Source organism: Branchiostoma lanceolatum, chromosome 7, assembly GCF_035083965.1.
Source record: "Branchiostoma lanceolatum isolate klBraLanc5 chromosome 7, klBraLanc5.hap2, whole genome shotgun sequence".
Classification (NCBI taxonomy): domain Eukaryota; kingdom Metazoa; phylum Chordata; class Leptocardii; order Amphioxiformes; family Branchiostomatidae; genus Branchiostoma; species Branchiostoma lanceolatum.
The window spans coordinates 21,705,049-21,731,416 of record NC_089728.1 but is presented as its reverse complement, the minus strand read 5'-3'; the positions used below and the strand labels follow the sequence as shown (position 1 = coordinate 21,731,416).

Here is a 26,368-nt window from a genome sequence, read left to right as displayed (position 1 = left end):
AACCATTCTCGAACTTGACCTTCCTTTCCACAACCACTACACACCTACCGAAATCATGAAGATGCATCAAAGTTTTCTCAAGTTCTGCTCTTGACATACATACAGACCCACCCAACAGCTGGAGCAACCGAAAACACAATCTTCTCGGTGAAGATAACAATCTATTCCGCGAAGACAAAAAAGCCACATTATGGTCCAGTGACTACTAGGGGCTTCAACTGCCAGATGAGCTAGACGACTACCCAGATGTGGCTCTGGACTCTCCCCCTCCCCCCCAGGAAGTATAGCCTCATTCGGTCAAGGTTGACCGTGGTAAAATCCTAATTGATATCAGCCCTACAGCTTCGGCTATGGCTTAACAGTCCTATAGTCTCTGCTACATAGGGCACATCTGTAAGCTCACTCAGGTCTGTTGCAAAACCGTGTAAAGGTGGGCAAAAAGATTTTTTTGACCATGTGTTGACGATGTGTTGACGGTTGACGTCACATGCTAGTATTCTACTTCTTACATACCTAATATCTATGTCCTTGTCAAGTTAACGTACCTCATGCTAACGTACGTACCACGTAGTAGCATGTATGTGTTGTATACGTATGTGACAGATACTCGTCCATACATCACATACATGTATGAAGATGCAGCTTCCAATACGGCATCGCATACTATATTTCATTTTTCGTGTCAAAATTTGACGTCGCGGTGGCGTAGTGGCAGGTTGTTTGGCCCCAGAACCGCTGTGCCATTGGAAAAAGGCACTTAACACGACTTTCCTCACTTCACTCAGGTGACAATGAGTACCTGACTTCGGTTAGGGACGTCCCTCGGATAGGACGTTAAATGGAGGTCCCGTGTTTGAGGAGAACCCACCACACTTATCGAAAAGAGTAGGGGTCCTTCCCGGTATGGATGGATCATATAAATCTGTCCGGATATGCAAACCTGGTGTGTTACGCCTTGAGGCGGTTTACCGGGTATCCAATATAAACAAACAAAATACTGTATCTAAAAGTGTACCTTAAACAAGTGTACAATAGCATATGAGCAATGTTGTAACAGCTAGCTATATATATCCGGGACGTTTATGCTAGCTTGATCAATCTTCTCATCACTATGATTGTATTGCAATTATCCTAAAACTGATATTCAAAGCACCATAATACCCGCTTTGATAAATGATGCGATTAATTGACTAAATACGCCAACCTGATGAATCGATCCGATAGTATATGCTGCCGTTTCCATAAAAAAATTCCTCCCCAGCAGAGCAGGACTTGTTTTTCAAATAGCATTCGTTGTGCACGTCGTACTGAAACGACAGGCATGTCGAGTTGGCACAGCAGGCGTCTGCACAGGCCTGGAGGGTAACAACACCAAGGCTGGCTATTGACGCTACAGCTCCTCCACAACCAGTCAGGGGGACGTTGCGAAACGCTGAAAGGCCACACGTTTCTGAAACAGAAAAATGTAACTTTGCTCAACTTCAGCTGGACTTCCAGAATAGGAGAACGTACCTCAAAACAAATGCTTAACATGTTTATTTGCATTTTCATGCCCTTCCGGGCTAAATGCATTACAAGTAATACAATTGTGCATTGTAATAACAGAAAAAAAAATTAAGAAAACTATTCTATGTTCTATCTACCTCTAAAGTTTACACGCTACTTCTCTCTTCTTGAGACATGTGTACACGAATTCACAGAGTTTCTCAATTACCGATTGATTATTCAATGACATCAAGTATATGAACAGTTTGTCATTTGTTAAGTTTGTATATCTCTGGTCTAGTTGTATTGCGTTAACCAAAGAGATGCGTAAATCTTTGTACAGTGAGCATTCTAGAATAAAATGTACTTCATCTTCTATAGAGTTCTTATTACAGAGTGCACATAGCCTATCGCTAGGAGGAGTCCGGCTGTATCTACCAGTTTCAATATGCAGTGGGTGGTCGCTAATTCTTAGCTTAGCCATGGCTCGGCGATGGCTAAAGTTTTTGATGTCAAGATATTTTTCTCTTTCATATGCCCGTTTGAATTTTCTGTATGTTCTTAATTTGTTGCCTTGGTTCTCTTTTTTGCCAGGGGAGTTTAGTTCTGAGTAAAATGTTTGTATAAAAATGTCTTTTAGTCTTTGTTTTAAAGCAGACTGTGCATATGATGTATTGTGATCCTTGTTGATAAGTAGGTAGGCATAGCCCGACTCCTCAAGAATTTTACTAACATCGGATAACCAGCATGGTACTTTACTTCGGTGCAATTGTTGCTGTACTAAATATGCTTCAAACTGAAGGCTACTTGTCGGCACCTCTTTAACCAATCTTTTGTAATATGAATATAATCTAGTGTAAATTGCAATCCATAACGGGAACCTACCCAGTTCTGCTCTTGCGGCGAGGTTGCTAGCATTCTTTCTAACACCCAGGATTGATTTACAAAACTTAAGATGTACTTGCTCGATTGGGGACTTGTCGTTGAGTCCACTTTTGCCCCACGCCTCCGCACCATAAGTTAGTATTGGGACTACGCATGCATCAAATGGTTTACAATAGACAGATATTGACGGGTTACTGTCTCCCAGAGTTGTTTTGATACTAAATAAAGCTCTCAGAGCTTTCTTTTGTAATATTTTTAATGCTGTTGTGAAGTTTCCCCCTGTCGTAAAGACAACCCCTAGATAGCAGTATGAGGAGACGATCTCTATGTTCTTGTTGAGTGAATAAAATTTGAGGTTTGGGGACATATGTCCCTTTTTGTTGAATACAATTATTTTTGTTTTGTTTAGATTGATTGATAATTTCCATTTATTGCAGAAAGCACCATATAACAATACGCCATTCGTCAAAACTGCGCATTTTGTCCATGACAGAAAACACAGCAGATTCATATTTGACTAAAATTGAACCCACTTAGATATCAGATAAAACATTATTGCACAGATGATATTGGTGATTTTGAATGAGATTGATACTAGCTTGCTCTTTCCTTCATGGCCAGTTGCGCAACTTACATCTTTCTGACGTATCCGATTACACTCATCGCATCGTATACATCTCCAACAATCTAACTCCGCATGGCAGACTTGACTACTTGGAGCTTCAACTGCTAGATGAACGAGACAACTACCCAGATGTGGCTCTGAAACCCCGGCAGGACTCTATATCTGACGAACATTCGCAAGCTGTGTGTACGTTTCCAAGTTAAAAGGCTGTCAGCTGCGATCGGGTCCTGTAAAGTTAACGTTAAGTAAGTCCCGCCGAATGCTATCTAATTCTTAGCCAGATTCCAACTCGGCATCGCCATCCAAAAAAACAATGAAGATGATTCCTATCACGTATACGCAGCCAGCTACGAACACAAGAGCTCCATTGTACCAGTATACATTCTTGCCACTCCACTTAGGCCACCTGCAGTACCAGTACAGTGCTGCCTGATCCCTCCCTCACGTATTCCACGTCTTTCAAACCGACTCATCTAACAACCAAACTACCTAAAAGACAGTGCAGCCACCTGATTCTGAAACAAAACTTTACATAATATAGTAGGTTCTTTGTACACAACCAGGTATAGTTCTCACCTGCTATATCCTATATTCTACCAACCTGATGAAATTATTTTCGGAAAACTTTACAGAACTCGATCTGATAATCATCATCAATCCTTGCCGAAGCGGGCCAAAAATAACAAGGCTAGACTCCAGGCTACATCAATCCCTGCGAGGAACAGCATTTCTGCTCACGTTGTAGACAGCTCCTCACTGGACACGTTTAAGAATAGGCTGTGATTCCGCAGGTAGTCCGTACACTGCGGCTCCCTGTGATGTCCCTGATAGGGAATTTGCAGACTAATGGACCAAAACCAGAATCTCAAAGACTAAATGATTCTAAAAACTTGTTACTAATAGCCTCAAAGAATATATGAGTAGTAAACACTTGAACTCAAAACAGAACTGTAGTGTCTTCCATTGCAAAATAAATTGAGACGGGGCATGTTATCTTAGATACAGAAAGTTTATTTCAATTTGTCACACATGAAGAAGAGGAAGAACAGCGTTTTTTTAGATTTAGAAAGTTTATTGTTAACATGGTTATTTTCTCTGCGGAGAAATCGGTGGTAGAATAGGATATCATCTAACTTAACAGAATAATATTTGTTTTTTAGGAACAATAGTTTTTTAGGAGCAATCATGTTACCAAAAAATAAGTCAAGAGGCAGATACAGATTTAGACATTTAATATATCATTAATTGAAAATGAATTTTACCAATAACATTATCTTCTTAATTGATATTTGTTTTTGAGCACACGGTGGTCTGTCACTAGGGTATTCTTTCCCGTTGCTATGCGCGTTCGACAAGGCGTAGGTTACACGAGGCAACATTTTGGCTAACGGTAAAACATCTGTGAATAAAAAACATAGTGGGGACGGGAAAATATTTTCAAAATATAACGAAATTAGCGATTTTACAAACTTTGAATGTTGTCATTTTGCGCTGAATGGCTGATTTTTCTATATTTTGCTCCCAAATACGATAATTTTCAGGTTTTAGGGAGACCGTTTTTTCAGGCACACTTCGCAAAGACCAGGCTTCAAACGTCAATGAATATCTCTTATTTTCATATTTTTTGTCGACCAGGAACAAAACAAAATTTTGTGTTTTTTTTTTATTTCTTAACTTCTTATTCTAAGTATAGTCAATATCGACAAATCTGTGAAAAAGTTTTTGACATTTTCGCACTCAATTACCCATTATTCAAAATCAAAGGCATTTTTCAAAAATCGCAAAAACACAAACCTCGGGAAAACCGTTACGGTCATTTTGAGCCGTTAATGAGGTAAGGTGGGTGTTTCTTGGAGCTTGGCCTTAACGACGTTTGAACGCATGTCATGCCGCACGGATAGGGGGAGGAGGTAATTGACACCGTCGTAAACAATCCATCTAATATTCAAGGTCAGCAAAAATGGCGCCAGTAGCTTCGATACATGTTGGATGTCCACAACAAAGTGCCAGCATAGATACTCTCCAGAAAACAGGCAAAATGTTTGAAAAAATGAGTTTTTCTCCTAATGCGGGGAAAGTGGCCCGGCCGCGCCGGTTTACAATAAAAACATGCAATGACCGCAGGTGACCTCAAATCGAACGCGCGTTCGGATCGAATTACGTCATTTCGAACATCGTAGAAGAGCGTTCGAATTCGGCTGGGCATGGGAGTTTCTGAGCATGAATTTGACCACCGTGGCACAATGTACTCTTACACTAATAATCTTTTGTCGTATCAACTACTAACCCTCAAATTTCAAAATGAGTTGTTCGCTCCCCTCGCTGGCATCTGTTGACAAGCTGCAACCGTCACTGGGGCAGTTGAAACGATAGTGTAGCCCAGTATAAGCATTATAGACGTCAACCTGGAAATAAAAATATTCCATTATCAACCTCTGAATTACTTAAGAACTAAGTAAATACGAGTACGCCAAATAGCAGTAATACCCCCATTCCACTTGGACGCCGCTCTCACCGCGCTCTCACGGCGACCTCATTTTGGCCAGATCGCCGTGAGAGCGCCGACAGCGCGGCGAGAGCGCCATTGAAAGCGCCGACAGCGCGGCGAGAGCGCCGACAGCGCGGCGAGAGCGCGGACAGCGCGGCGAGAGCGCCATGCGCGCCGTCACCTCGGCGATGGTTTTTAACATGCTCAAAACCTTCGCCGTGAGAGCGCCGAGGATGGCGATCAAAAATCGAGCGCCGAGAGAGCGCGGAGCCAGCGCGGTGAGCGCCGTGAAAGCGCCGTTAGAGCGCGGTGAGCGCCGTGAGAGCGCCCAAGGTGGGATCAAAGGGCCGCAGCGAGCGCTCAAGGATCGCAGCGAGCGCTCTATGAGGATTGAATGGTCTTAACTGTAGTTCAAACAAATTTAATTCTTGAAGTGGTGTATCTTGAATTTCTGGGAATTTTGTGGTCAAATCATAGTTTTGCTTGTGGGTAATACAAATTGACGAATAACTACAAGTACTTGCTTCCATTCAAATTAAATTCCCCCCAAGTTTTATTGGCTGTGATTCAAAATGTGTTTCAAAATTCTGTGATTTACGTTTCTATTATAACGTAGAATGATAAAATATACCTATTGCAAACAGTTTACGTGACAAACAACACAGAAAAAATAACATACATATATTACTTAAGACACACACTGAGCGACCGTGCAGCGACTAAAATTGAATCTGTTTTCCCCTTGATTTTATCATTCAAATATGATGCAAGAGGTAAAGGTATGACTGAGAAGACAACAAAGCACAAAAAACGTAACAAAAATTCGTTCTTTATCTCTGGAATTCGTTGAGTGATCTGTGAAATCTTTAAAAAGTTACTGACATTAGACATTTTGGTCGCGCTGAGAGCGCGCAAGGGTCGCCGTAGAGATTCCACTTGAGCACGATTTACAGGAGTTCGGCGCTCTCACGGCGCTCTGGACCATTTTAGGTCGCCGTGAGAGCGCGGTGAGAGCGCCGTCCAAGTGGAATGGGGGTCTTACTCAAGCAACTTGATATAATTTTGGAAACGGTCAGACGTTTCAAGTAGCACCCACTACTTTTTGTCAGCTACACTGACGAAAATTTGTGGATGCAGTCTCGCTGACGAAAAGTAGTGGGTGCTACTTTAAACGTCTAACCGTTCCCAAAATCATATCCAGTTGCTTGAGTAACTGCTACGTGGCGATTCTTATTACCTGGATGTCTAACCTTCATCGGCGTAAATACGAGTAGACTGAAGAATTTAGTAGTTTGTACATGAACGTACCCAGTCTAATCCGAGCCGGTTGTTCCCGGTAGCTGTGAGTCGAAGCTGGGTGGGATCACCGAAGTCGGAAGCAACAAACGTTTGATTGTACTCGGTCCTTTGTTGTTGAACATGTGGGGAAATTAGGGGTTGATCATTGGATGAATACATGTATACACTATATTGTAGCTACATGTGCAGTGTGCCTTAAGGGAAAGGTTAATGTTCTGTCGAATCAAATACCAAAGGAACCCATTTATTACAGGATCACTGGATCATTGAAAATGGGCAACTTACAGTTACTCAGGGACCACCCTAAAGATCCACGACAAATAAACTTTTACATGTTACATTGTATATAAGTGTTTACTTCAGGTACATAACGCAGTTATTCACCTTGTTGTTTTATTACAGCCGGTAAAGAACTCAGCTTAGTAATAAGCCACATCCCAACCCCATTTTACGTCCCTTCCGAAAGAGTGCAGCTCCAACAAAGACACCCTTCCCTGTATATATGAATAAAACCTTACTTTACTCACCCCCTTGTCCTGAGTCCGAATACTGCCTTTGTTGAGCAGATATCATCACAGGCGTCAGAGAATATTTCCACTATCAAATAATTACCACTCTGGGAATTACTACGATCACTCGTTCTGACCGTTAGGCTGTGAGTCACCACTGTTTGATAAAACAACACATGGTTATTACGTCACTTGTTACCAATCACATCGTCTTCAGTACACATATCTGGTGATACTGACAATACTGTGACAGAGTGGACAAAAATGCTAACCTTAAAGAAAACTGATGTACCTATGTTAGGCATACGGGAGGCGTGTTTGCATATAAATTTATATAGTACGTTTGTGTATATACATTCTGTGATCTGGGTCATGTCAACGTGTCTACGTATACGTATCTTTCCGTTGATCGAATCTTCGTTGATAGTTTACCAGTTGTATTGTAATACATATCATTCGAAAGTGAAATCAGTATACTTAACAGTGTACAGTGAGTACAACGGCTGCTTATGTGAATGGGTCTCATTAAAACAAGCAGCCTCGGTGTTCGACCAATCATCTTACGATTAATTATTTTCTACTGCAAAGGGTACTGCAGAAGCTATACAATGATATATGATAGAACTGATCAAATAACAATGGAGATAGGAAGGATGTTTAGAACTAGTAGTGTAAGTGATAGGTTAAACTCGACATTTTGAATTATTCATATACTTGTACATAGGTTAATCATCTTGTATCCCATTGTTTGTTGTTTGCATGTATAGTTGTAGAAGACCTTCGAAAGTCCCTGTATTTTTGTTGTGTCAATGAAGATTGCCATTTATTCATTTTTTTATCGACCAAGCCAAAGTTTTCAAAGTGTTTGTGTTGTTTTATATGAACCGTGATGATGCTAACCTAAATTGGCTACCAAAACAGATTGGATCATCAATTCTTGCTACATTCTATGGTAAATCGCAGACATCGTCAACACTTACATGACCTAATATTCCTCTCAACAAGTAGTGATTGTAACACTTACCATCACATGAAGTGCCATCTTCGTTTAAAGTGTGGCCAATTGGGCAGGAGCACACCACGTCTCCGGTGTCGATGTAGATGACCATGCGATCCGCTATTCTAACATGAACCGCTATTAAAGATATGATACCAATATGCTCCATCACATACAAAGAACTCGAGTCAGGCACAAAGTCAAATCTATGGAATCATTTGGCACACACATCGTAAACCTACATGGATAACTGTGATGTCTTACACAGTAGGGATAGTGCAACTAAGCACATAGTAAATAGAGCTGTATATACATGTATTTGCATACATTATTTGTATTCAGAGTCTATTTCTCTCATAGAGAGAACTATTCTTTTTCTAGACATATCTAACAATGGTAAGGGATAGCAATGCAGAACACGTACCGTCGTTCGCGCTAACGAAAGTGTCCAGCGGAGAAAACATGATATGTGGCAGCTGATCCTGGGACACTTGCTCCCACGAGCAAACTCCCGCTGGCCCTCCATCGGTTACCGCAAGCCAGCCAGTGTTACGGCAACCAGAATAGTGGCGATTGATATAGAAGGACCTGTAATAAGGAATGTTGTCAAGCGTTATGATTACCATAAAAGTCTCCATTTCAGTCTGATGCAACATAGACCAAACTGGAAAATACAGCTATTGTATATGAATTCAGAAATTGCACACGATAAAGGGATTGAACTAGGCCCAAAGGACCCTTCCGAGCTGTTAGCAGTGGCAGTCGCTTCGCTCACTCGATGGTTTATTCCGTGGTAATAGGTCACTGGCCACGTACCATATCACCGTAGGAGGTACGTTATCATGATATTTCCAATTCAAACTTACACCAATAGCACTAACAAAAATTAAACCCCAACATCCTTATAAGTGTGCATATTTGACCGATCTTTAATGCACGGCTATCTTCTTCATCAGCCCATGCTCATGACGCTATTACTGTACAACCAATAGCAATGAAAACTTATGATTGGTCAACACAGCCTAGCTATATGACAAGATGCTCTATTGAATGAACTGATTGGCTGGCATTGCCTTAAGTTTAGGAATAGGGCATACCTCTGGGCGCCAGTATCTCCTTCAATGGAGAAGAAGTTTTGAGGCTCACTGTTGATGTCGTTCCACGGGGATGAGAGTAGACGAGACTTGGAAAACCAGTTGAACTTGTCTGTGTTCTTTCCATTGAATATCAGCTCAATATCACCACCGGAGGACTCCAATACAATCTTTACCTACCAGAAGACAAGTTTAACCTTTTAGGTGCGTGAGCAAGCACCTAGACTAGACATCAGTCTTATAGAGTGTGCTGCTTTATTTTCATGGACGATATTGTTTCTAGGTCCGTATATTTGGGACTCGAATGCAGACTACCAGTTGGAATGTAGAGTCAAGTGGTGGGAGTAGCTTAAGGCCTAAAACAAGAAAGTACTAAATTTGTACATGTTAAGTAGACAAACAGCCTTGTCCAAATTTTTAAAAGCGTTAATCCCATGTATCACATATGTTTAGTCATTTGATAACGAAAATTAATAGTCAACCTATGCAACAGAATCGCGGGAGAATCTACAAGTCTAAGGTAAGGTACTAATTAAAACCAAACAAACAGGCAAAAGAATATCAAACAGACTTACTCGTTTGATGTCAAGAGATCTCCACTTTTCCACAACCTGGCACTTGTTATGGAGGACGTCTACACCAGGGCCTGCACTCCAGGCATCGTAGACTGTCTGTCCAGTTCCCCGGACGGTGGAAAATACTTGGAACCATTCGACGTCTGTGGTAAATAGGTTTGGAAAAGGAAGACCAGCTCGATGAGGTATGGGTCGATTGTGTTAATCATTGTGGACTTACTTGGTATTCTATAGGCTAGACAAACATTGCAAAATATCAATTAATCAATGCAAATAGCTACAGGTTTCTTAATGATGCTGGAAATATGCCCAAGCTTTCATTACTTCATGCTTGATTCGAACATCTTTATACAAAATGATAATTTGCAACCGTATCATTGAAGACAATACCAGAGTTTACTAATTGTTCAAACGTCTTAATTTGCATGACATTTACTGATCAATTTCAATCAGTTACAAATGCCATAATCATGAAGCTCTCATCGCTTACTACTACTAATGGATTGTGGTGTCTGTACATTTTTTATAGTATGGAACATCTTACAAGAACAGAGTACACGTCAACAATATGTAACAAAGTTGGAGTGACATATGTACGTATGCATATTTACCTCCTGGTATATGGGCCTCTACAATTGTAGGCCCTGCACCGCTAGCGCTGTGTTTCTCCACAAACCAAGATGGAATCGAGCCCTTCTGAGTGATCATGGCCCAGGATTCTTTTTTTCCTATTATCGGATGTCAAAATATATTCTATTAGCTGGCGACTAATCATGGATACTATTTATTCACATTGAAAAAGATATTTACATTTTATTAGTAACGTTAGATGAAAATACCATGCCTTTTTCACGTTGGCTGATGCAAAACAACTGTTGTCTAATTGAAATTATGTGTGTCAATTCATGGAAAGGTTTCAAAATTTGCTCTATTCAATATAAGCAAATTATCCATTTTTCAATTTCTGGTAGGTAAAGACCAGATTGGAGAGATTGAAGAAAAATCATGGTGGGGTCGTGTGGCGTAACGGCATGGTTTTCGACCCAGGACCCAGCGGTCTCGGGTTCAAATCCCCTGACACCACCGATGTTGTGCCCTTGGGAAAGGCGCTTTACACGAATTTCCTCACTCCATCCAGGTGTAAAAACGGATATACTATGTGTGGGTCACGACACCAGCAATAGCTACCTGTGTCCCACGTGTATTGCACTGTTGCAATTCTAATAAAATCAAAAATTAAAATCAAATCAAAATTGGAAGCACATTCTGAGATAAAGTAAGTAAGTCGGAGCTTAAAGTGAATGAGACTTGTTTTGAACACCAAAGGCTTTTGTTACCTTGTTCCTTTACATAAGATGTTAAACGATAGATGTAAGAATACGTCACTTAGTCGAGTTGTTGTCGCTCCGTACGGTGACAGATCGGGCTCGTTGACTACACCGGTATTGCCGGTGTTATGAACAGCGATAACTATTATACGTCCCTGTAGTAATATGGAATGGAACAATAGATAAAGTTTCAACAATGATTGGCAATTAAGTTCAAGTTGAGTAATCTCTGCACCAGATGGTGCATAAGGCGACGTCCACCTCCGTCTCAGTAGCCCTTGGGCGAAATAACTTTGCAATAAATACAGTAAGGGGCTGGTTCACTGGAAGTGGTGTGTGTTTAGTACTTTCCCAAATGCTGAGTACTAAGTAGAGAAAGCAGTATTACTATTATTGGCGGGGAGCGGAGCTTGGGTAGCGGAATAAAGCTAAGAAGGCTGGGTTAACGTTCAAGGCTATTTATAATGTATTTGGTATGTCTCAGCCGGGGATCAAAATCACGGCCTACCGTCACGGTATGCAAGGCGAACATTCTACGCACAAGGCCATTGCACCGTTTATAATACAGACTACGCATTAATGGCAAAATTATGATATCGTAAAATTTTGTATCATCTCAAACTTATCTATTTTGTGTCGAAAGATTGGTGTGAAAGTCTATATTACAAATACATCAAACATTACTGTTTATAGACGCAGTGCATTTACCTAAGTGAAGGAGGTATTGATTTTGGTGCATCTGTGTTTTCGACATGCTTTAACCAACATACCAACGAAGCCAGCAATGAATGGCTTTTGATGTTATTTAGTTTTAGTACCTCTGGAACTCCTTGCAGAAAGGTTGTTAGTTCCTGTGCTGCTGAAACACCTTCACCTCCATCATAGGTGTCGAAACCCGTCTTGTTCACTACTGCCCCCGTCATCTCATCCAAAATGAAAACCTGATGCCCTCGCCAAGGTGCTGATGTAATATAAGAATGATAGTCATTACAATCCATATATCAACCTAACTTTTTAATAGATTGATCGACGGGGTTCTTGACATCGCAGATTGCTAAAATTGTTATCTTGCAAAGTCAATCAATAGTGCCTCAAATTGTGAATACTTTATGTGAATACAAAATTAGGATATAAATTTATAGATGCATGTTAGATATGATGTATTACGAATCGTCATTTTATAGATAGCACGGTATCATACTGCTTTTGCATCATTCAAAAATGCTGAATAAAAATGGCACAACTGTTTCAACAGATTCAATGGGCAATCCTAGCCTCCATAGCAGGTGCTACCGGGCCTTTTTGGGGGTGCTTATAATACACTTTTTGCAGCCAGTCCGTACCCATCAGCCAGCCTGTAACCATTTTGCCCGTAGAAATGGTTACAGACTGATGGCTGATGGGTACGGGCTGGCTGCAAAAAGTGTATTATAAGCACCCCAAAAAGGCCCGGTAGCGCCTGCTATGGAGGCTAGGGCAACCATTAAAACGTAATAGTATGTACTCACATTCCTCAATCCTGCTCTCAGCTCCATTGCTGATGATGAACGTGCCATTCCTGTCGAAACCCGGATCGTCTTTCGCATACGACTGCGCCCACACAGTGAAACCTTCGGGGAGGCAGCGATTTCAGCGGACGGTCGCATTTCGGCGAGGAGTTGCACCAAAACGCGATAGCTTGTCCTTTTTTTGTGTGTTATGTGCTATCATGCTCCGCATTGTGTTATCAAGTGAGCCATTGTGATTATAACGCAGCCCGCGGCCGGGGTTATTTGAACAACAGGTCAGAAAGGTGAGAACCAAGGTCCTAGATTCTGTACAAGCTTAAGCAAGCTGCAATGAGACATTTATTCCCTACTTGACACCAAAGCATCAGGACCGTAGCATATGCAGGGCAAAAGATCCAAAATTGCTGCAGTACCAAGGGCACACGCCAGGGGGCCCAAAATTAACCTTGACCTCCCTCTTCCGCACACCTACCCGCATACCAAATGTTATCACGATACACCAAGAGGTTCTTAAGTTATGATAATTAGAAAAATGCGGAAACAGAGACACACAGACTTGAAGCAAGTATATCGGGTATACGTTATAGACAGGCTCCTAAATCGTACGTTATTTTGACACGGAAATTGACATAGGATACCAACTGGTATGTTAGATTTACACATTACGTACTTTGCATAAAAACACATATACAATTCTAACCTTCTTTGTAAACAATAAAATTGTTAACAATAAAAAAGATATCTTGAGAGATCAGAAGTTATTCACCATGACGTGTCATTAATGTAGGGATTATCTTTCAAGGTGGGCGTGCACGTGCATAGATTGTGAGCGTTTGAAATACAAATGTGTTCAAAAATACTATTCACATTGTTTTATGTTAATCTAAAGCAAATGTACCTTTAGCGCACGACCCCGTTGCTATGGAAATGTCATCAAGTCCAATATCCCCTCGAAAGCCCGGTCCACGGATTCCCTCCATTACAACCTGGATTAGGGATGCAAAAGAAAACAAATGCATCAATGTTACACTAGTCAGTTTGAATTTGAAAAAAACACTGAAAGATTAAATGATATTACTATGGTTATGATACTGAACTATGATGTCAAAATCTTTACCAAACTATACTAGTAAACATTAGGATAACGCGGTATCGAATAAATTGTAACTGACATGAGAGTTGACAAGTTTCAGCATCTTATCTTAAACTTTCTTTGGATTTCATGTTAAAACATGTGACTTCAAGCTAGCTAATTTCTAAGTTATCCTCCTAACAAGCCGGACAGCAAACAAACAGACCAGCACACACAATCGTATTGGCGGGGCGGATAATTCAAAAGACAATAACAGATAGCGAAGGTGCGCGCTTTTCGAGCTGCCAAATGTACCTGGTAAGTACTGGAAATGTTAATCTCTACTTCAGCCTGAATCCACTGGTCGCCCTGTCTGCCTATTCTGTTGAAGATTGGAACCTCTGGCAGAGTCGAGCCCGTCTGTGCGTACACGTTCAGCGTCCCCATGTGCATGCCGTACATGTGATACCAGAAGCGTACACACATCGTGGAGTTGGCGGTGACCGTCGGGCTGTACAGGCGCGCGATGTCTCCCTCGACCTGGGGAGTGCTCGCCTCGATGAAAATGTAGTAGCCAGTTTCGTCTGATGAACAAACATATGAAAAACGTAAGTCTGATCCTTTCATGGTTATAGCTTGGGCGTGGTTCTCAATTGAGAGCTATTGCCATTGATTCACACAACAGCAAGTATGACAAATTTCAATTGGTACACTTAGTCCTCGAGTCATTCTACGTGCTTACCCCAAGTCAGACCTTGTTCTATGATGTTTAAAACGTATCGTTATGCTATTGTCACAATAGGCGAAAGCATTTCAGTGACTTCATGAGCAAAACACTTCTGCAAATACTAATTGACAATTTGGATGAGCAATCTAAGGCTCATAGTTAATCATATTTACAAAATTCAAATGTTTTTTTCAAAGCTAAAACATTTCATAACAACCTATAGCATTGATGTAATATTTGGTACTTACTCCCCATTGTATGGTCAAAAGAAGGCCCAGTGTAATAGGATGACGTGGCGCCGAGATGACGTGTCCAGTTAAACGTATCGCTGGTATTCTGAGTCCAGCCGCAAAGATCAGCCTCGAAGTTACAGTCAAACATAACGGGAACTGAAATCAACAGAGTAATTTCATTCTACTTTTCTAAACAGGGCTACTGTCCCCTCATACTTTTAACATGTAAAATGTCATGGAAAGCACAGCTATCAATACTGTATAAGGGGAATTCAAACTCTACAACTGGATAAAATTCGGAGATTAAATTCCGTACGTTTCGAGTGACATCCACCACTCTTCATCAGCGTCACCAGAATGAACTGGCAAAGCGAATACAAAGCTGGTAATTCAAACCTCCAAATTCGTTCCAGTTGTAAAGTTTGAATTCCCTTTATATATTATTTACCTGGATGTCTATCCTTCACAAACGTAGCTATCAACACTGTTGGGTAATGCAAATAACATCACCAAAACTTGTCCCCAAAGAATCCATATCAAATAAACTATGTATCTTTATTCCATTCTTGGACGTTCTTGGATTTTAGTCACGCGTTATTTTCATTGAATATAGGAAACAGACGACTAGTCTTTCCATTCTTTTTCCCCTCTAGGAGACTGCAAGGTGACCTTCCACACTGCCAGTCTACTACTAACCCCCAAATCATAGATTAATCAAGTTTCAATCTGGTACCTGTTGTCACTACTGTGGCTGGTGCCGGAGTTGTCGGAGCTGACGATATTACATTTGTAGGAGTCACTGAAAGATAGCGGTAAAAGCATGAAAATATGATTCCACTCGTATCTAAAGACAAGTCTCTTCACCTGGATATAAGATTCGGAGATTACTTCCGGATGTTTTCGAGTGACATCCATCACTCTTCAACAGCGTCACTAGAATGATTCTTCTAGTGACGCTGAAGAAGGGTGATGTCGAACCTACGTAAACGTAATTCCTGTTGTATTTCAGCGATATGATTTCGGTGGACAACATTACGTTACAGTCCAGCTTTCTTTCATAATAATGAAAATCATGTTTATTTAAGTATCGGCTAGATAAAACCATTGGCCTTCTTTGATAAAAACCATTAGCCAGTTGGAGTGAGCAGAATATTCACCTACAGGGGAGACGATTTAATCAATAACGTTGTGCATGTATGTTATTACAGCTGAAACGACTTAATGGGATTAAAGTTTCAGTTAACAGCTGACAAACAGAGATGGCTCGATCCTGAAATTGAGATATTAATGATGTTTATTAGTGGCATGAAAGTTAAACTTTGACCTACTGTTGATGTCACATGTGCGTAAAGTCACGTGTCCAGAGCCATTTGGTAAGAGAGCTGATTCAAATGAAATTTCCTGTGAGTCCAATTTATTGAACAGTTTGAACAGTAATGTTTATCTACATTAGTGATGCTACATTCTGAATGATAGACAAGCTTTTTATTATCCTGTGATGAGTTGTAAAATGTTGCAACGTGTTTGATTATGCTGTTGTGAAAAGATATGTTTTATTATGCTGTTGATATAGCATGTTTATTGTGTTGCTATACGACCAATTGCTTGGTTAACTTCCATTTATTGCACGCCATGCATGCCGGAGTGAGTGACAGTAAAGGTAAGACACACCTGTTGTCTCGTCCTATCCACATACATGGTAAAATTCCAATAAACAAATAAACAAATTAGTTAGGGAAAATGGCGGGTACTGGCTATCCGAATCGGTGACAGCTGAATGTTACGTTGGCGACAAGATGATGGAAGCTTTAGTCAGGTTAGATCATGCCCAATGTGACTTGCTTTTCCATCACCAACCTGATACAGCAGGGCGGTCATACATGTTCCCGAGTGCCGTATACCCTTTCTCCGCATCAGAACAAAGCTTGTTTTTCAAAAAGCACTGTGAATAGACGTTGTACTGAAACGATAAACATGTCAGAACGGCACAGCAGGCGTCTGCGCAGAACTGGAGAGAAACACTTGGATGGTTGGCAATGTCCGAGCCAGAGCAATCGCTTTGGGGTGTGTGGTGGAACGTCGATAGTCCACACGGAATGCTCCTGAGACTTCTTTGGTTTGGAGAGTCCACCGCATGGGCTAACTCCCCGCCTAGTGTGTACATGTATAACACAATCATGGCAACATTCGTGAACATGGTTTTATCTGGTTGGTAATTCAAAGTGTCGCTGCTGTGGGAAGGATGCGGTTCCAAACGTGACTAACCATGATGAAGTGCGGTGGGGGGGGGGTTACACGCTTAGCCACATTTGGGACCGCACCATGCCCAATGCAGCGATACATAGATACCGCGACACCTAGCGACAGCGATACATAGCTGCAGTGGGGAGTAGATCAAGTCAGCATTTCCCTGTGGAAGGTTGCAAAAGAAGTACCAAAACGTTAGCAGGTGACCATTCTTGGTTGTTTGGAAAAAGAAAAAAGAATTATGGGAACACTTTTAAAGTGTGAGCCTTACGTGGCTTTTGTAAAAAAAATTAATCTGACGGCTATGTTGTAATTGTTGTTGTTCATCCTCTAGTGCTCAGCCGCACACAGGTCAGCAAGTTTTCCTTGATGTTTCTGTAGCAGGATATATTTTAACAGAGAGGGGTTGCTAGCCCTTCCCTTATCCTGACTATTATGTCAGGATGTATGTATTAAATACATAGTTTGGTGAATCAGATAAGCCTCAGACGCAGAGCTCCGCACATAAGTAACGACGATGGACCAGCTTCCAATCAGGACACTAAACCACATGTTTTGAACCTTCTATCGTATCTCCGTGAATATTTTAGGAATTGCACTGCATTGTATATCATTTGAGAGCTTGTTTATTTCCCTTCATGATATCCAGTTTGCTATGTTCGTATATTCATGGATTGAGCACCAGGGTTACTTGTGTTAGTAGGTCGCGAAACAGAAGTGCGGAAATTGCCGAAATTTTTTGACAATTAGCATTATGTGTTATATCACTGTGAAGGTTGAATATTTTCCTTTAAGATAATGCGTAATTTGGTGCCATCACCATTTTGTGCAATGACCACCATGACTGATTGCTTTAGTGGGTCGCCCCAAAAAAGTAAGCTTTCCAATGGTACATAATACTATACAACGTAGAAATGATTGTTCAAATTTAGGTTTACGAACTTTTTGTGCCACGAAAACCCTGTCTTAAATGGATTTTGTGCTTTATGGAAATTCAAAATCAACCAGTATTGTACACATTGTTTATAGGATAAATCACAATGTGCAGAGAAAAGGCAAAGTCATTCATTCGCACATTTCAATGCTTATTCTGATTCACTTATTTTTTTAATGAAATCATTGAAACACCAAGTAATGACAATTGTATTAGTGAATTAAAAGTCACAAAGAGGAAAACTCACCAGCGGAAGACGAAGTTGTTGTTGTTGTTGTGGTAGTTACTCCATCTGTTAACACCAAATAAATAGAATTGTTTTATATAAACAAGTCAGTTTGATGCAAAATTATGATATCAAATTTCATCACTTAATCATAGGGGTATTACATTATTAACGCGTACATATGCACTCCTTGCTACAGATAATCGTACAAAGTTGTAACTGATACAAATGTGAATGTTTTAATGTAATATAGATATATCATATGCCCTACCTGGAAAATAGTGATGTATGATGATAAGACTAGAAATGTGTAAAACCCGTACCATTTCGAAAGCTGACAGGGTTTTAAATTAGATCTGAAACCTTAGTTCTTCCTGTACCTGTGACTGCGTTTCAGGCATAAATAAAGAAATCGGCCCGTTAGGCGTAGTGTATACCACATCAAGTAGTGTATTTTAAGGTCATGTATTTTCAATGATAATTTTTTTCAAGGATCAGACGTTTCCACGACTGTAGATGCAAAAACCAGTGAATGGTAATGATGATTTGTTAAATTCTAGTAATTAAAAAGTAATCAATATTAATTACTCTTTATTATCTGTCATTCCCGCGAACAATTCAACGTGTTTATCAGTGTTTAGACCGTGTGGAGAATTAGAGAGTATGTCAATTATTGCACAAGGGTTCCAACATTGAACAACCAAAGGTGTATAAACTGCACCCGCACCACGTCTTTCTTACCTCCACAGTACGTGAGATAACATGTCGGAGTTTCAGGCAGCTGGTAGACATGATATCCTCCGGAACATGTTCTGACCTGAATGCTCCATGACCAGTAGCATTCGTTCGATAACCAGAAGGCACATACTTGGCGAGTGACGCTCCCATCCTTAACAGTTGGGTGGCCTCCATTCAGCCACACAGGGGCGTGGGTACCGCAGCGGTAATAGGACGTAGGTCGCTCGGTAGGCATCTGTGTACCAGCGGGACCGGTGAAACGGTACCAGCCGCCTCTGACCGTGGTGCTTCCATCATCGCAACGAAAGACAGACGCCCAGTCGGATCGGCTTTGCAAGAAGTCTACATGACGCCAGCTCTCATTTAGTTCCACATAGCTCACGCAAGCCACTGGTTGCTCTGTGTCCAGTAGTTGAGAAGTCGAGAAAGATGAGATTTTCGAAAGCCATTCAAAAGTATTCAAAGAGGAGACATTACAATGCGCACCACAGAATGAATGGCAGGAAGAGAAAAGAGGTTAAAGACCCAATTCTTTTAAAGCTAGAGTATCCTTCCATTAAGAAAGTGAGTATCCTTCCAATAAGAAATGAAATACAGAGGTATTGAAGATGAAATATTTGTATGCGTTGCGGCACCAGATTTTGCATTGTCCCCTGCAACCGGTGAGTAGTCCGTGCATCGGAGACACTTTGAAGCAAATTTTGTACCTCATCTGTACCATGTGTGTTCTTCGCAGTTCCCTCGGTTAAATGTGCTCTTGTTGGGATGTTATTGAACATGTAAGAGTAGAGCATACAGTGCTGAGGTGCCGGTGTCCCCGATTGGTTTATATGACCATGTTTGCATTTTCTGTGCCACCATATAACCACTGATACATAAAGGCAGTCCAGTGTAATGCGGTTTGTACTTGTATGCTCGGTAGTGTTGTAAGCCTTGGAGTACACGGTTGCTTGCTTTCACCACACCTCAGTTACCCGAGTAATGTTACGTGTTTTCATGAACACAGATTAAGGTTTTCTCCCTGATTAAGTATGTAAATACGTCCTAAACCATATATCTTTTGTCATTACTTGCCATAGTGCTTGCATCCAGTTAGATACCCTGTGTAACACCATACCTTAACACTTGCGCAAGATTTTGCCCCAATAATAACCAGCATGTAGTACAGCATTGATCCTATTAGACAAATGGTCTTCTCTTTTTGTCGTCAGTGCAATATATATGTCACATATTTCAGCGCAAGTTTACGTAACTGTCAACACAACAACCGTGAAGAAAGCGACATTCAAAGTCAAAGTAGGCTATTGTAGATATAAGAACGTACCGCAATAGGTGCCGGTGTAGTTTTGTGCACATCTGCATAGGAAGCCAGACGGCACTGTCTCGACGCACGTGCCGTTGTTGATACAGGGGTTCGGAGAACACGGCCTCGTAACTATGGAAAAAATAGTGATAAGTCATTTCCTAGTCGGTTGTTATATTTTCTTTACGGTCGTCGTCCCTTATTAAATAAAAATACGCATGAAATAGAAAGATAAATGAAATAACGCTATACATGGGGGTCCCCTGACTTGCCCCAATTGAAGCTGTGCCCTAGGGAAAGGCACTTTACACGTATTTCCTCACTTCACACAGGTGAAGATGAGTACCTAGCTTCGGTTAGGGACGACCATCTCATGTTAAATGAGGTTTTAGGAGAGCCACACTTCAAGCACGTAAATGAACCCATCACACTTAGAGTAGGGTCCTTCCTGGTGTGAGTGAATCAAATAGATCCGTCCGGATATATAGCTTGTACTCTTGAGTACAACCATGGTTTGTTAAGCCTTGAGACGGTTTACCGGATATGCAATACAAACAACAAACACAAGAAAACAATGATGGAGATAGATGGAGACGTATGAAACTTACTTCTCTCACAGATGGTTAACTTTGTATTGTTGCAGTTAGCAGACAGCAGCTGATTCGGGGGATCGTCATCCTCTCGTGTCATTTTCGCGCAATCCCAGTGATCCTTGTGGCTGCTGGGATCTGGCTCCCATCCCGGTGGGCTGCCATCCTCCCACACGTACTTCCCTTCCTCTTCAAGATCGGTAACGCCTATCCAGATGTTGTTGCCAATACCACTCGAGTTCCTCAAAGCGATGAGAAAGTCCCACGTGCCGGAGTCCTTCGCGATCGGCAGAAGGGCGCTTGCGTTGGCACAAACCGCCTTTGCATCGAAGTAAGTCTTCCGCTCCTCACCGTAAGGTCGGAAGTAGTTGGTGCCGTAACGCGTCCATTCTTTATCTGAAAACACAAAGTACTCCAATATTTTCTACGCTGGTTATGTACGCACGGGAAACTTCCAAGGGTGGAAGAAACAAAATCTTACCATCAAGGTCCTTTTGTCATAAGTTAAGGGTTCTAACGTTATTCCTACCGTAGCCGTATTACGAAAACTATGGGTAGAACTTTGCAGCTGATCCAGAACCAAACACAACAATGCGATTTGAGAATGTGTGCAGGTCTGCAGATTTGCTTTGACATAGTACAGGTGAAGTATTTTTTTCCATTTTCCAGAAGACCATCGGGGAACAAGGAAACTAAGACGGATATCTCAGTGGACGGCGCCACATTGGCGTCCTCGCTGCAACCGAACGATTTGACAGAGCGCTCAACGGATTTCATCGATAGAAAACGAATCATTTCATTATTTGCGTGTTTTGCTGTCCTTCTACTCATGCTTGTACATTTTGTATGCTATTCCCATTATAAAGTCAAGGGGAACACAAATCCAATTTAGGTCGTAGCTAGGTCACCACCGTGCAGCACACTGCAAGGAATGGCCTCTGATTATGACAGATACGTACATGTAGTGATTTTTTGGTATTTTTGATGGATGCAGCAGGCGGATATGACAGGTAATCCGTGTCATATCTCAACATCATATCCGGTACCTAAGACCCGACAAAATCCGAAATAAGTGTGGCAATTAAAAACTCCCTGACACACTCACACCAGTACGAAATCGGACACTACGTATGTAGGTCATCTGTCATAGACCTTCCTGCCGGGATGCCAGACCGTGCTAACGAGGTATAGAGTGACAGGCGAGCGTCCATAGTTCATAGACGTCCATAGACGGATTGCAGAAATTCCTGGGCAATTCTCGGAATTCTTGTAAATCGGGCGTAAAATATACTACTATGCTCGCTCCTGGGGCTTCGCCAAAAAAGGCATTTTTGACAGATACGTTTGTGCAGTCCCATGAGATACCCTATTTGATTACAACAAGAACAAAGAAGCGACGCTAATTTTCTATTATGCCTAAGCCCCTTATTCTTACTTTCAGACAAGCCACTGTCAAACGCTGAGCCGTGATCAGAAAGGGCGGATAAAGTAGCCGGTAAACCAGTATGGTATCCTAGTATAGTCAAATTGATAACTTACCACATTGAGGGATGACGCATTCTTCATATCTCACATCGGGGTCCTCCGTATAACACCAGAGGTAGGATGTACCGTCCGGGTTTCTGCAGTAATTTTCCTCCAGGCCGCCACTGGGACGGATTTCGGGCGTCTTGTTGTGCCCGTGAGGCGTCTGGCTGGCCCAGTGCTGGCAAGCTCGTCCCGATTTGGTGAAGTCTACAGTGCCCCGGTAACTTGCCCCGTCATCCTCGTAGCATTCATCTTCGACTGCAATACACAAGCAACATCAGAATTTTTTCAACCTGTTAAACTCCAGGAACATTATGTTATGTCCTTGCTAATTCTAAACAGTTAATGAAATCATATTCAAGAGTATTTCGTGGGAGAGAAGCCAATGCGACTGTACAGGGTCGAAGGATGCCCCTGTACCTCAACTGGTAGCAGCATCACAGTTAAGGTGATGATTCTAATTAGTTGGTAACTGGGTGACCCCGGTTCAATCCTGGGAAGGGCATCTCGGTTGGGGCTGCGCCCGTCTTTCGGAAGGGACGTATAGTGGTGGTCCCGTGTTTGAGGAGGTGTCTACAGTACGTTAAAGGACAATGACTAGCAACTCCTCCCTAACAAGATATAATGCCCTGCTACTAAAACAGCAAGAAACCTGCTGCCTTATCTGCCACTAGGGTCTGAAGGCCGTGATGAACGAACGGGCGAAAAACAAGGCCGAAAAGGCAGTTTACACGCGTTAGTCTAGCACCAATGTTATGAAGCAGATGTAAAACTTACAGCAAGTCAAGATATTGCAGTATTCCCGAGTTACATCCGGGTCCGTGGTGTAGCACCAAGGTCGTGTTGCACCATCCGGGTTCCTGCAGTAGTTCTCGTCCAGTCCCGCGAGAGGATGCGTGACGGTGATGTTGTGCCCGTGCGGTGATTGGCTGTCCCAGCGTTGGCAGGTTAGGCCAGACTGTGTGGTATTTACTGCTCCACGGTAGGTAGAGCCGTCCCCGTACATGCAGAATGTCGGATACACTAGGTAACGAACACAGTCCACTCAAGTTACACTGTTGCAATAGAAGCATCAATAAAACATCAACGAGCAAATCTCATTGCATAAATACCATTTGCTTTATTTCTTCTTTTTCTTTTTTTCTTTTTTTTTTTCGTTTTGTTTAAGCTTTTTAAAATCATTTTGGCAAACCTTAAGCCGTACTCAGCTGTGCACCTGCACCAATCTTATTGTGATGCCCAATCAATTGGTTTTGTTCAGTACGATATAGAATAGAATAGAATAGAATAGAATAGAATAGAATAGAACGTTATACACTTTTGTAATCATCTCTGAAACGTCTATAATGATGCCATTTTGGTTCTTCATTCTTCGCTGTTGACCATTGCGCATTCATTCTTCCAAGGACATTGCAATGCCCTTGATTTTTTCATTCAGTATCTGCAACGAAAATGCATAATTTTGCCTTTTTATTATGTTTAGCCATACCTAGTATGGCTCAACATATTGTTTTTGTTCACGTTCTTCTCTTTCTCCTGCCAAATCTTCAAATGGAATCTACTCCGTCATTTTTAGGCCAAACGACCTGAAATTTGGCATGTAGGTAAAGATGGCAAATACCCACAGGCGATTTTTAAATTTTGTTGAAACAGGCCTTAAAATCATTTTTATGGAGGTTTTTTGGGGCATTTTTAGACAATTTTTATATTTTGGGCTCCTGTGCCCTGGTATTGCAAGCAAGTGACCTGAAATTCGGTACAAGGGTGCCTTGAACATGTCCCTATACGACTTCAATCACATTTCTGGTGTACATCACTTCAAAATGCTTCATTTTGGGGACTTTTGGACCCATTTTCAGACCAAAAACAGGCCAAAAGTGGTATCCACGTTCCATGTTCTATTTGCTGCTGGCAAAGGTATCCATGTTCTATCTAAGGATCCCCGCGTTCCATTTGCTACTGGCCAAAGAACACTGTTCTATTCAGGTCACCTGAGGTCATATTGCAGGAACACATGCAAGCCTTTGCAGTAAGAAGCTCTTGGGGTCTCGCAGAACTTGTAGAGAGAATTTTTTTGTACGGGTGATTTTGGAACAGTCAATTTATGCATCGGGAGGGAGATTGGCGAAGTATGATGCTCTCGCAAATGTTGCCTTTCTACATGCAGTTAATATTTCGATTTGCCCAGGTGTTATTTTGGGACAGCCCACTTCTTGCATGGGGAGGAGTATGGCTAAACATGCTGTATTTGCTCAGGGGCAAATGACGGCCTTTCTAGTCTAGTTCTAGCTTTGCTTTCGACTATTTGCACAGTGTCTATTTCATTGCGGACGACTAAATAAAGAAGTAAGATGTACAATTCGAATAAAAGGAAAACTCACGTAAATGATCTGCACCGACGCTCCCTCCTGTTTTGTTCACTGTGAATAACAGGAAAAATCGGCTAAGCTAGACAGGAAATTACTTGCACCAAGCGACTAAAATTACTATTTAGTGAGCAAACAAAAATCCAAGGCAACAGGAGACACGGATGACTGTGATGATAAAGTGTTCAATAACGATGGAAGTTCGACACACCCGGATATGTGATTTTCATATATAAATTAGTTACACCATTTTCAGCTAGTGGCAAATATATAGGCTGGTGAGAGCAGCACTGGTCACATGAGATAATCAACGTACCTACAAGCCGGTTCACAGTTTGATGCATTGTGGGTAACATGCCAAAGTTGAAAGCCCCTGATACATAAACAGTGTACGTCTTGACATGCATAAAGCATGGTCTAGACAATAACTGTTTACAAGTCAGGGGCCTTCACCCTTGACCTCCCTCATGCGAAGTTCAAACTGTGAACCGCCTTATAACTAACTAAAGTCGCAATGAACATTACACGTATACCTGAACACAGAATGTCTGAGTTACAGGTCCTCGTCTCCTGTGCAACTCCCGTGCAGCTTTCCCCGCCGAACAGCGGCGAGGGGTTGTCACAGCTGCGGCCTCGGGACTGCGCGCCGCCGGCACCGCACGTCACGTTGCACTCGGCCCATGCGCCCCACGCCGACCAGCCGCCGTCAATGGGAGCTGTAGGAAATAGGCCAGATCACAGTTCACAGTGAGCATGTGCAGTGGTGATGCATTGTGTTCTAAAGCCCCCCTCTCACTGGACCAGCGGCACGCTGGCGGCGTCGCTGCGTCCTAAACTGGATTTGTGTTACCCGTGACTTTATAATGGGGATATCATTCAAAACGTGAAAGTATGACCAAAAAAGATACCAAAACACATAAAGCTTAGAAAGATTCGCTTTTTGTCGGTAAAATTCGTTGAGTGCTTTGTCAATTCGATCGGCCGCAGTGCCGCCGCCAGCGTGCTTCGGATCCAGTGAGTTGGGTTAAGGCTAAAGTCGGCTGACCATTTTTTGTTCGTATGCCAGGGACGTCCTTAACTTTGGTTCACCTCAACTTGTATACAGAAGCAACACGTAATTCACTAAGATAAAACGTTAGATAGGTTCCCAATATATTTTACACGATAGCGTAAGTTTCCTCACCTCCTGAGCCGTAAAACTGCAGTTCCCTCAACCACGGCTGGTATCCATTGTGCGTTCGTCTCACAACGAACCTCCAGTAGCGGGATGATGTCGCTGTAAAGGCGAATTCCTGAAACGAACTATGTCTCGCAGAAACGCCATCATTAGACGCTACGGTTGTCCAGCTGTACGGGTCCGAAGGCGACGTCTTGAGGCGGAAGGCGGCAATGTCGTGGCCGTAATCTCCGTAATTTTGAAACTTGACCTTAGAAAGCGTGACGGAACCTCCAAAGTCTAAGTTGAAGTACCATGCGTCGTAGTTCCTTGGGAGTCCTGTTGGGTTCCAGTAAGTGTTTGAATCTCCGTCAAGAGCCTTCCCGGCGTCGTAAACATAATTTCCGGAGGTGTGCGGAGTTCCTGATGACTCTGTGGCCCATGAACTGGATGATG

At 42.0% G+C, this 26,368-nt stretch overlaps 2 protein-coding genes across 2 annotated transcripts; both read right to left on the bottom strand.

The window, feature by feature from the left end:
* Positions 1-5,241: 5,241 nt before the first annotated feature.
* LOC136438721 (uncharacterized) lies at positions 5,242-12,208 on the bottom strand. Its single transcript, XM_066433634.1, has 8 exons — positions 12,160-12,208; positions 9,958-10,100; positions 9,386-9,558; positions 8,713-8,876; positions 8,316-8,426; positions 7,310-7,448; positions 6,792-6,888; positions 5,242-5,400 (listed from the first exon to the last, which is right to left on the bottom strand). Exons 1-8 carry the CDS (start codon positions 12,206-12,208, stop codon positions 5,278-5,280), a joined length of 999 nt encoding a protein of 332 aa, XP_066289731.1. The 3' UTR covers positions 5,242-5,277.
* Positions 12,209-13,655: 1,447 nt separating this feature from the next.
* LOC136438155 (MAM domain-containing glycosylphosphatidylinositol anchor protein 2-like) lies at positions 13,656-15,622 on the bottom strand. The gene is made up of 4 exons (XM_066432881.1): positions 15,559-15,622; positions 14,841-14,981; positions 14,181-14,449; positions 13,656-13,779 (listed from the first exon to the last, which is right to left on the bottom strand). Exons 2-4 carry the CDS (start codon positions 14,971-14,973, stop codon positions 13,672-13,674), a joined length of 510 nt encoding a protein of 169 aa, XP_066288978.1. The 5' UTR covers positions 14,974-14,981; positions 15,559-15,622; the 3' UTR covers positions 13,656-13,671.
* Between the last annotated feature and the right edge of the window lie 10,746 nt (positions 15,623-26,368).

What these genes read in the sequence shown, in the direction of transcription:
- LOC136438721 (XM_066433634.1), bottom strand. Translation starts at nt 12,208, where the DNA reads ATGACGGGGGCAGTAGTGAACAAGACGGGTTTCGACACCTATGATGGA. An exon ending in GATCTCTTGACATCAAACGA is followed by an intron (nt 9,559 to 9,957) that starts GTAAGTCTGTTT and finishes GTCTTCTGGTAG; the next exon opens with GTAAAGATTGTATTGGAGTC. An exon ending in TTCGGACTCAGGACAAGGGG is followed by an intron (nt 6,889 to 7,309) that starts GTGAGTAAAGTA and finishes TCAACAACAAAG; the next exon opens with GACCGAGTACAATCAAACGT.
- LOC136438155 (XM_066432881.1), bottom strand. Translation starts at nt 14,973, where the DNA reads ATGTTTGACTGTAACTTCGAGGCTGATCTTTGCGGCTGGACTCAGAAT. An exon ending in TTTTGACCATACAATGGGGA is followed by an intron (nt 14,450 to 14,840) that starts GTAAGTACCAAA and finishes TTTGTTCATCAG; the next exon opens with ACGAAACTGGCTACTACATT. An exon ending in ACATTTCCAGTACTTACCAG is followed by an intron (nt 13,780 to 14,180) that starts GTACATTTGGCA and finishes TCCCTAATCCAG; the next exon opens with GTTGTAATGGAGGGAATCCG.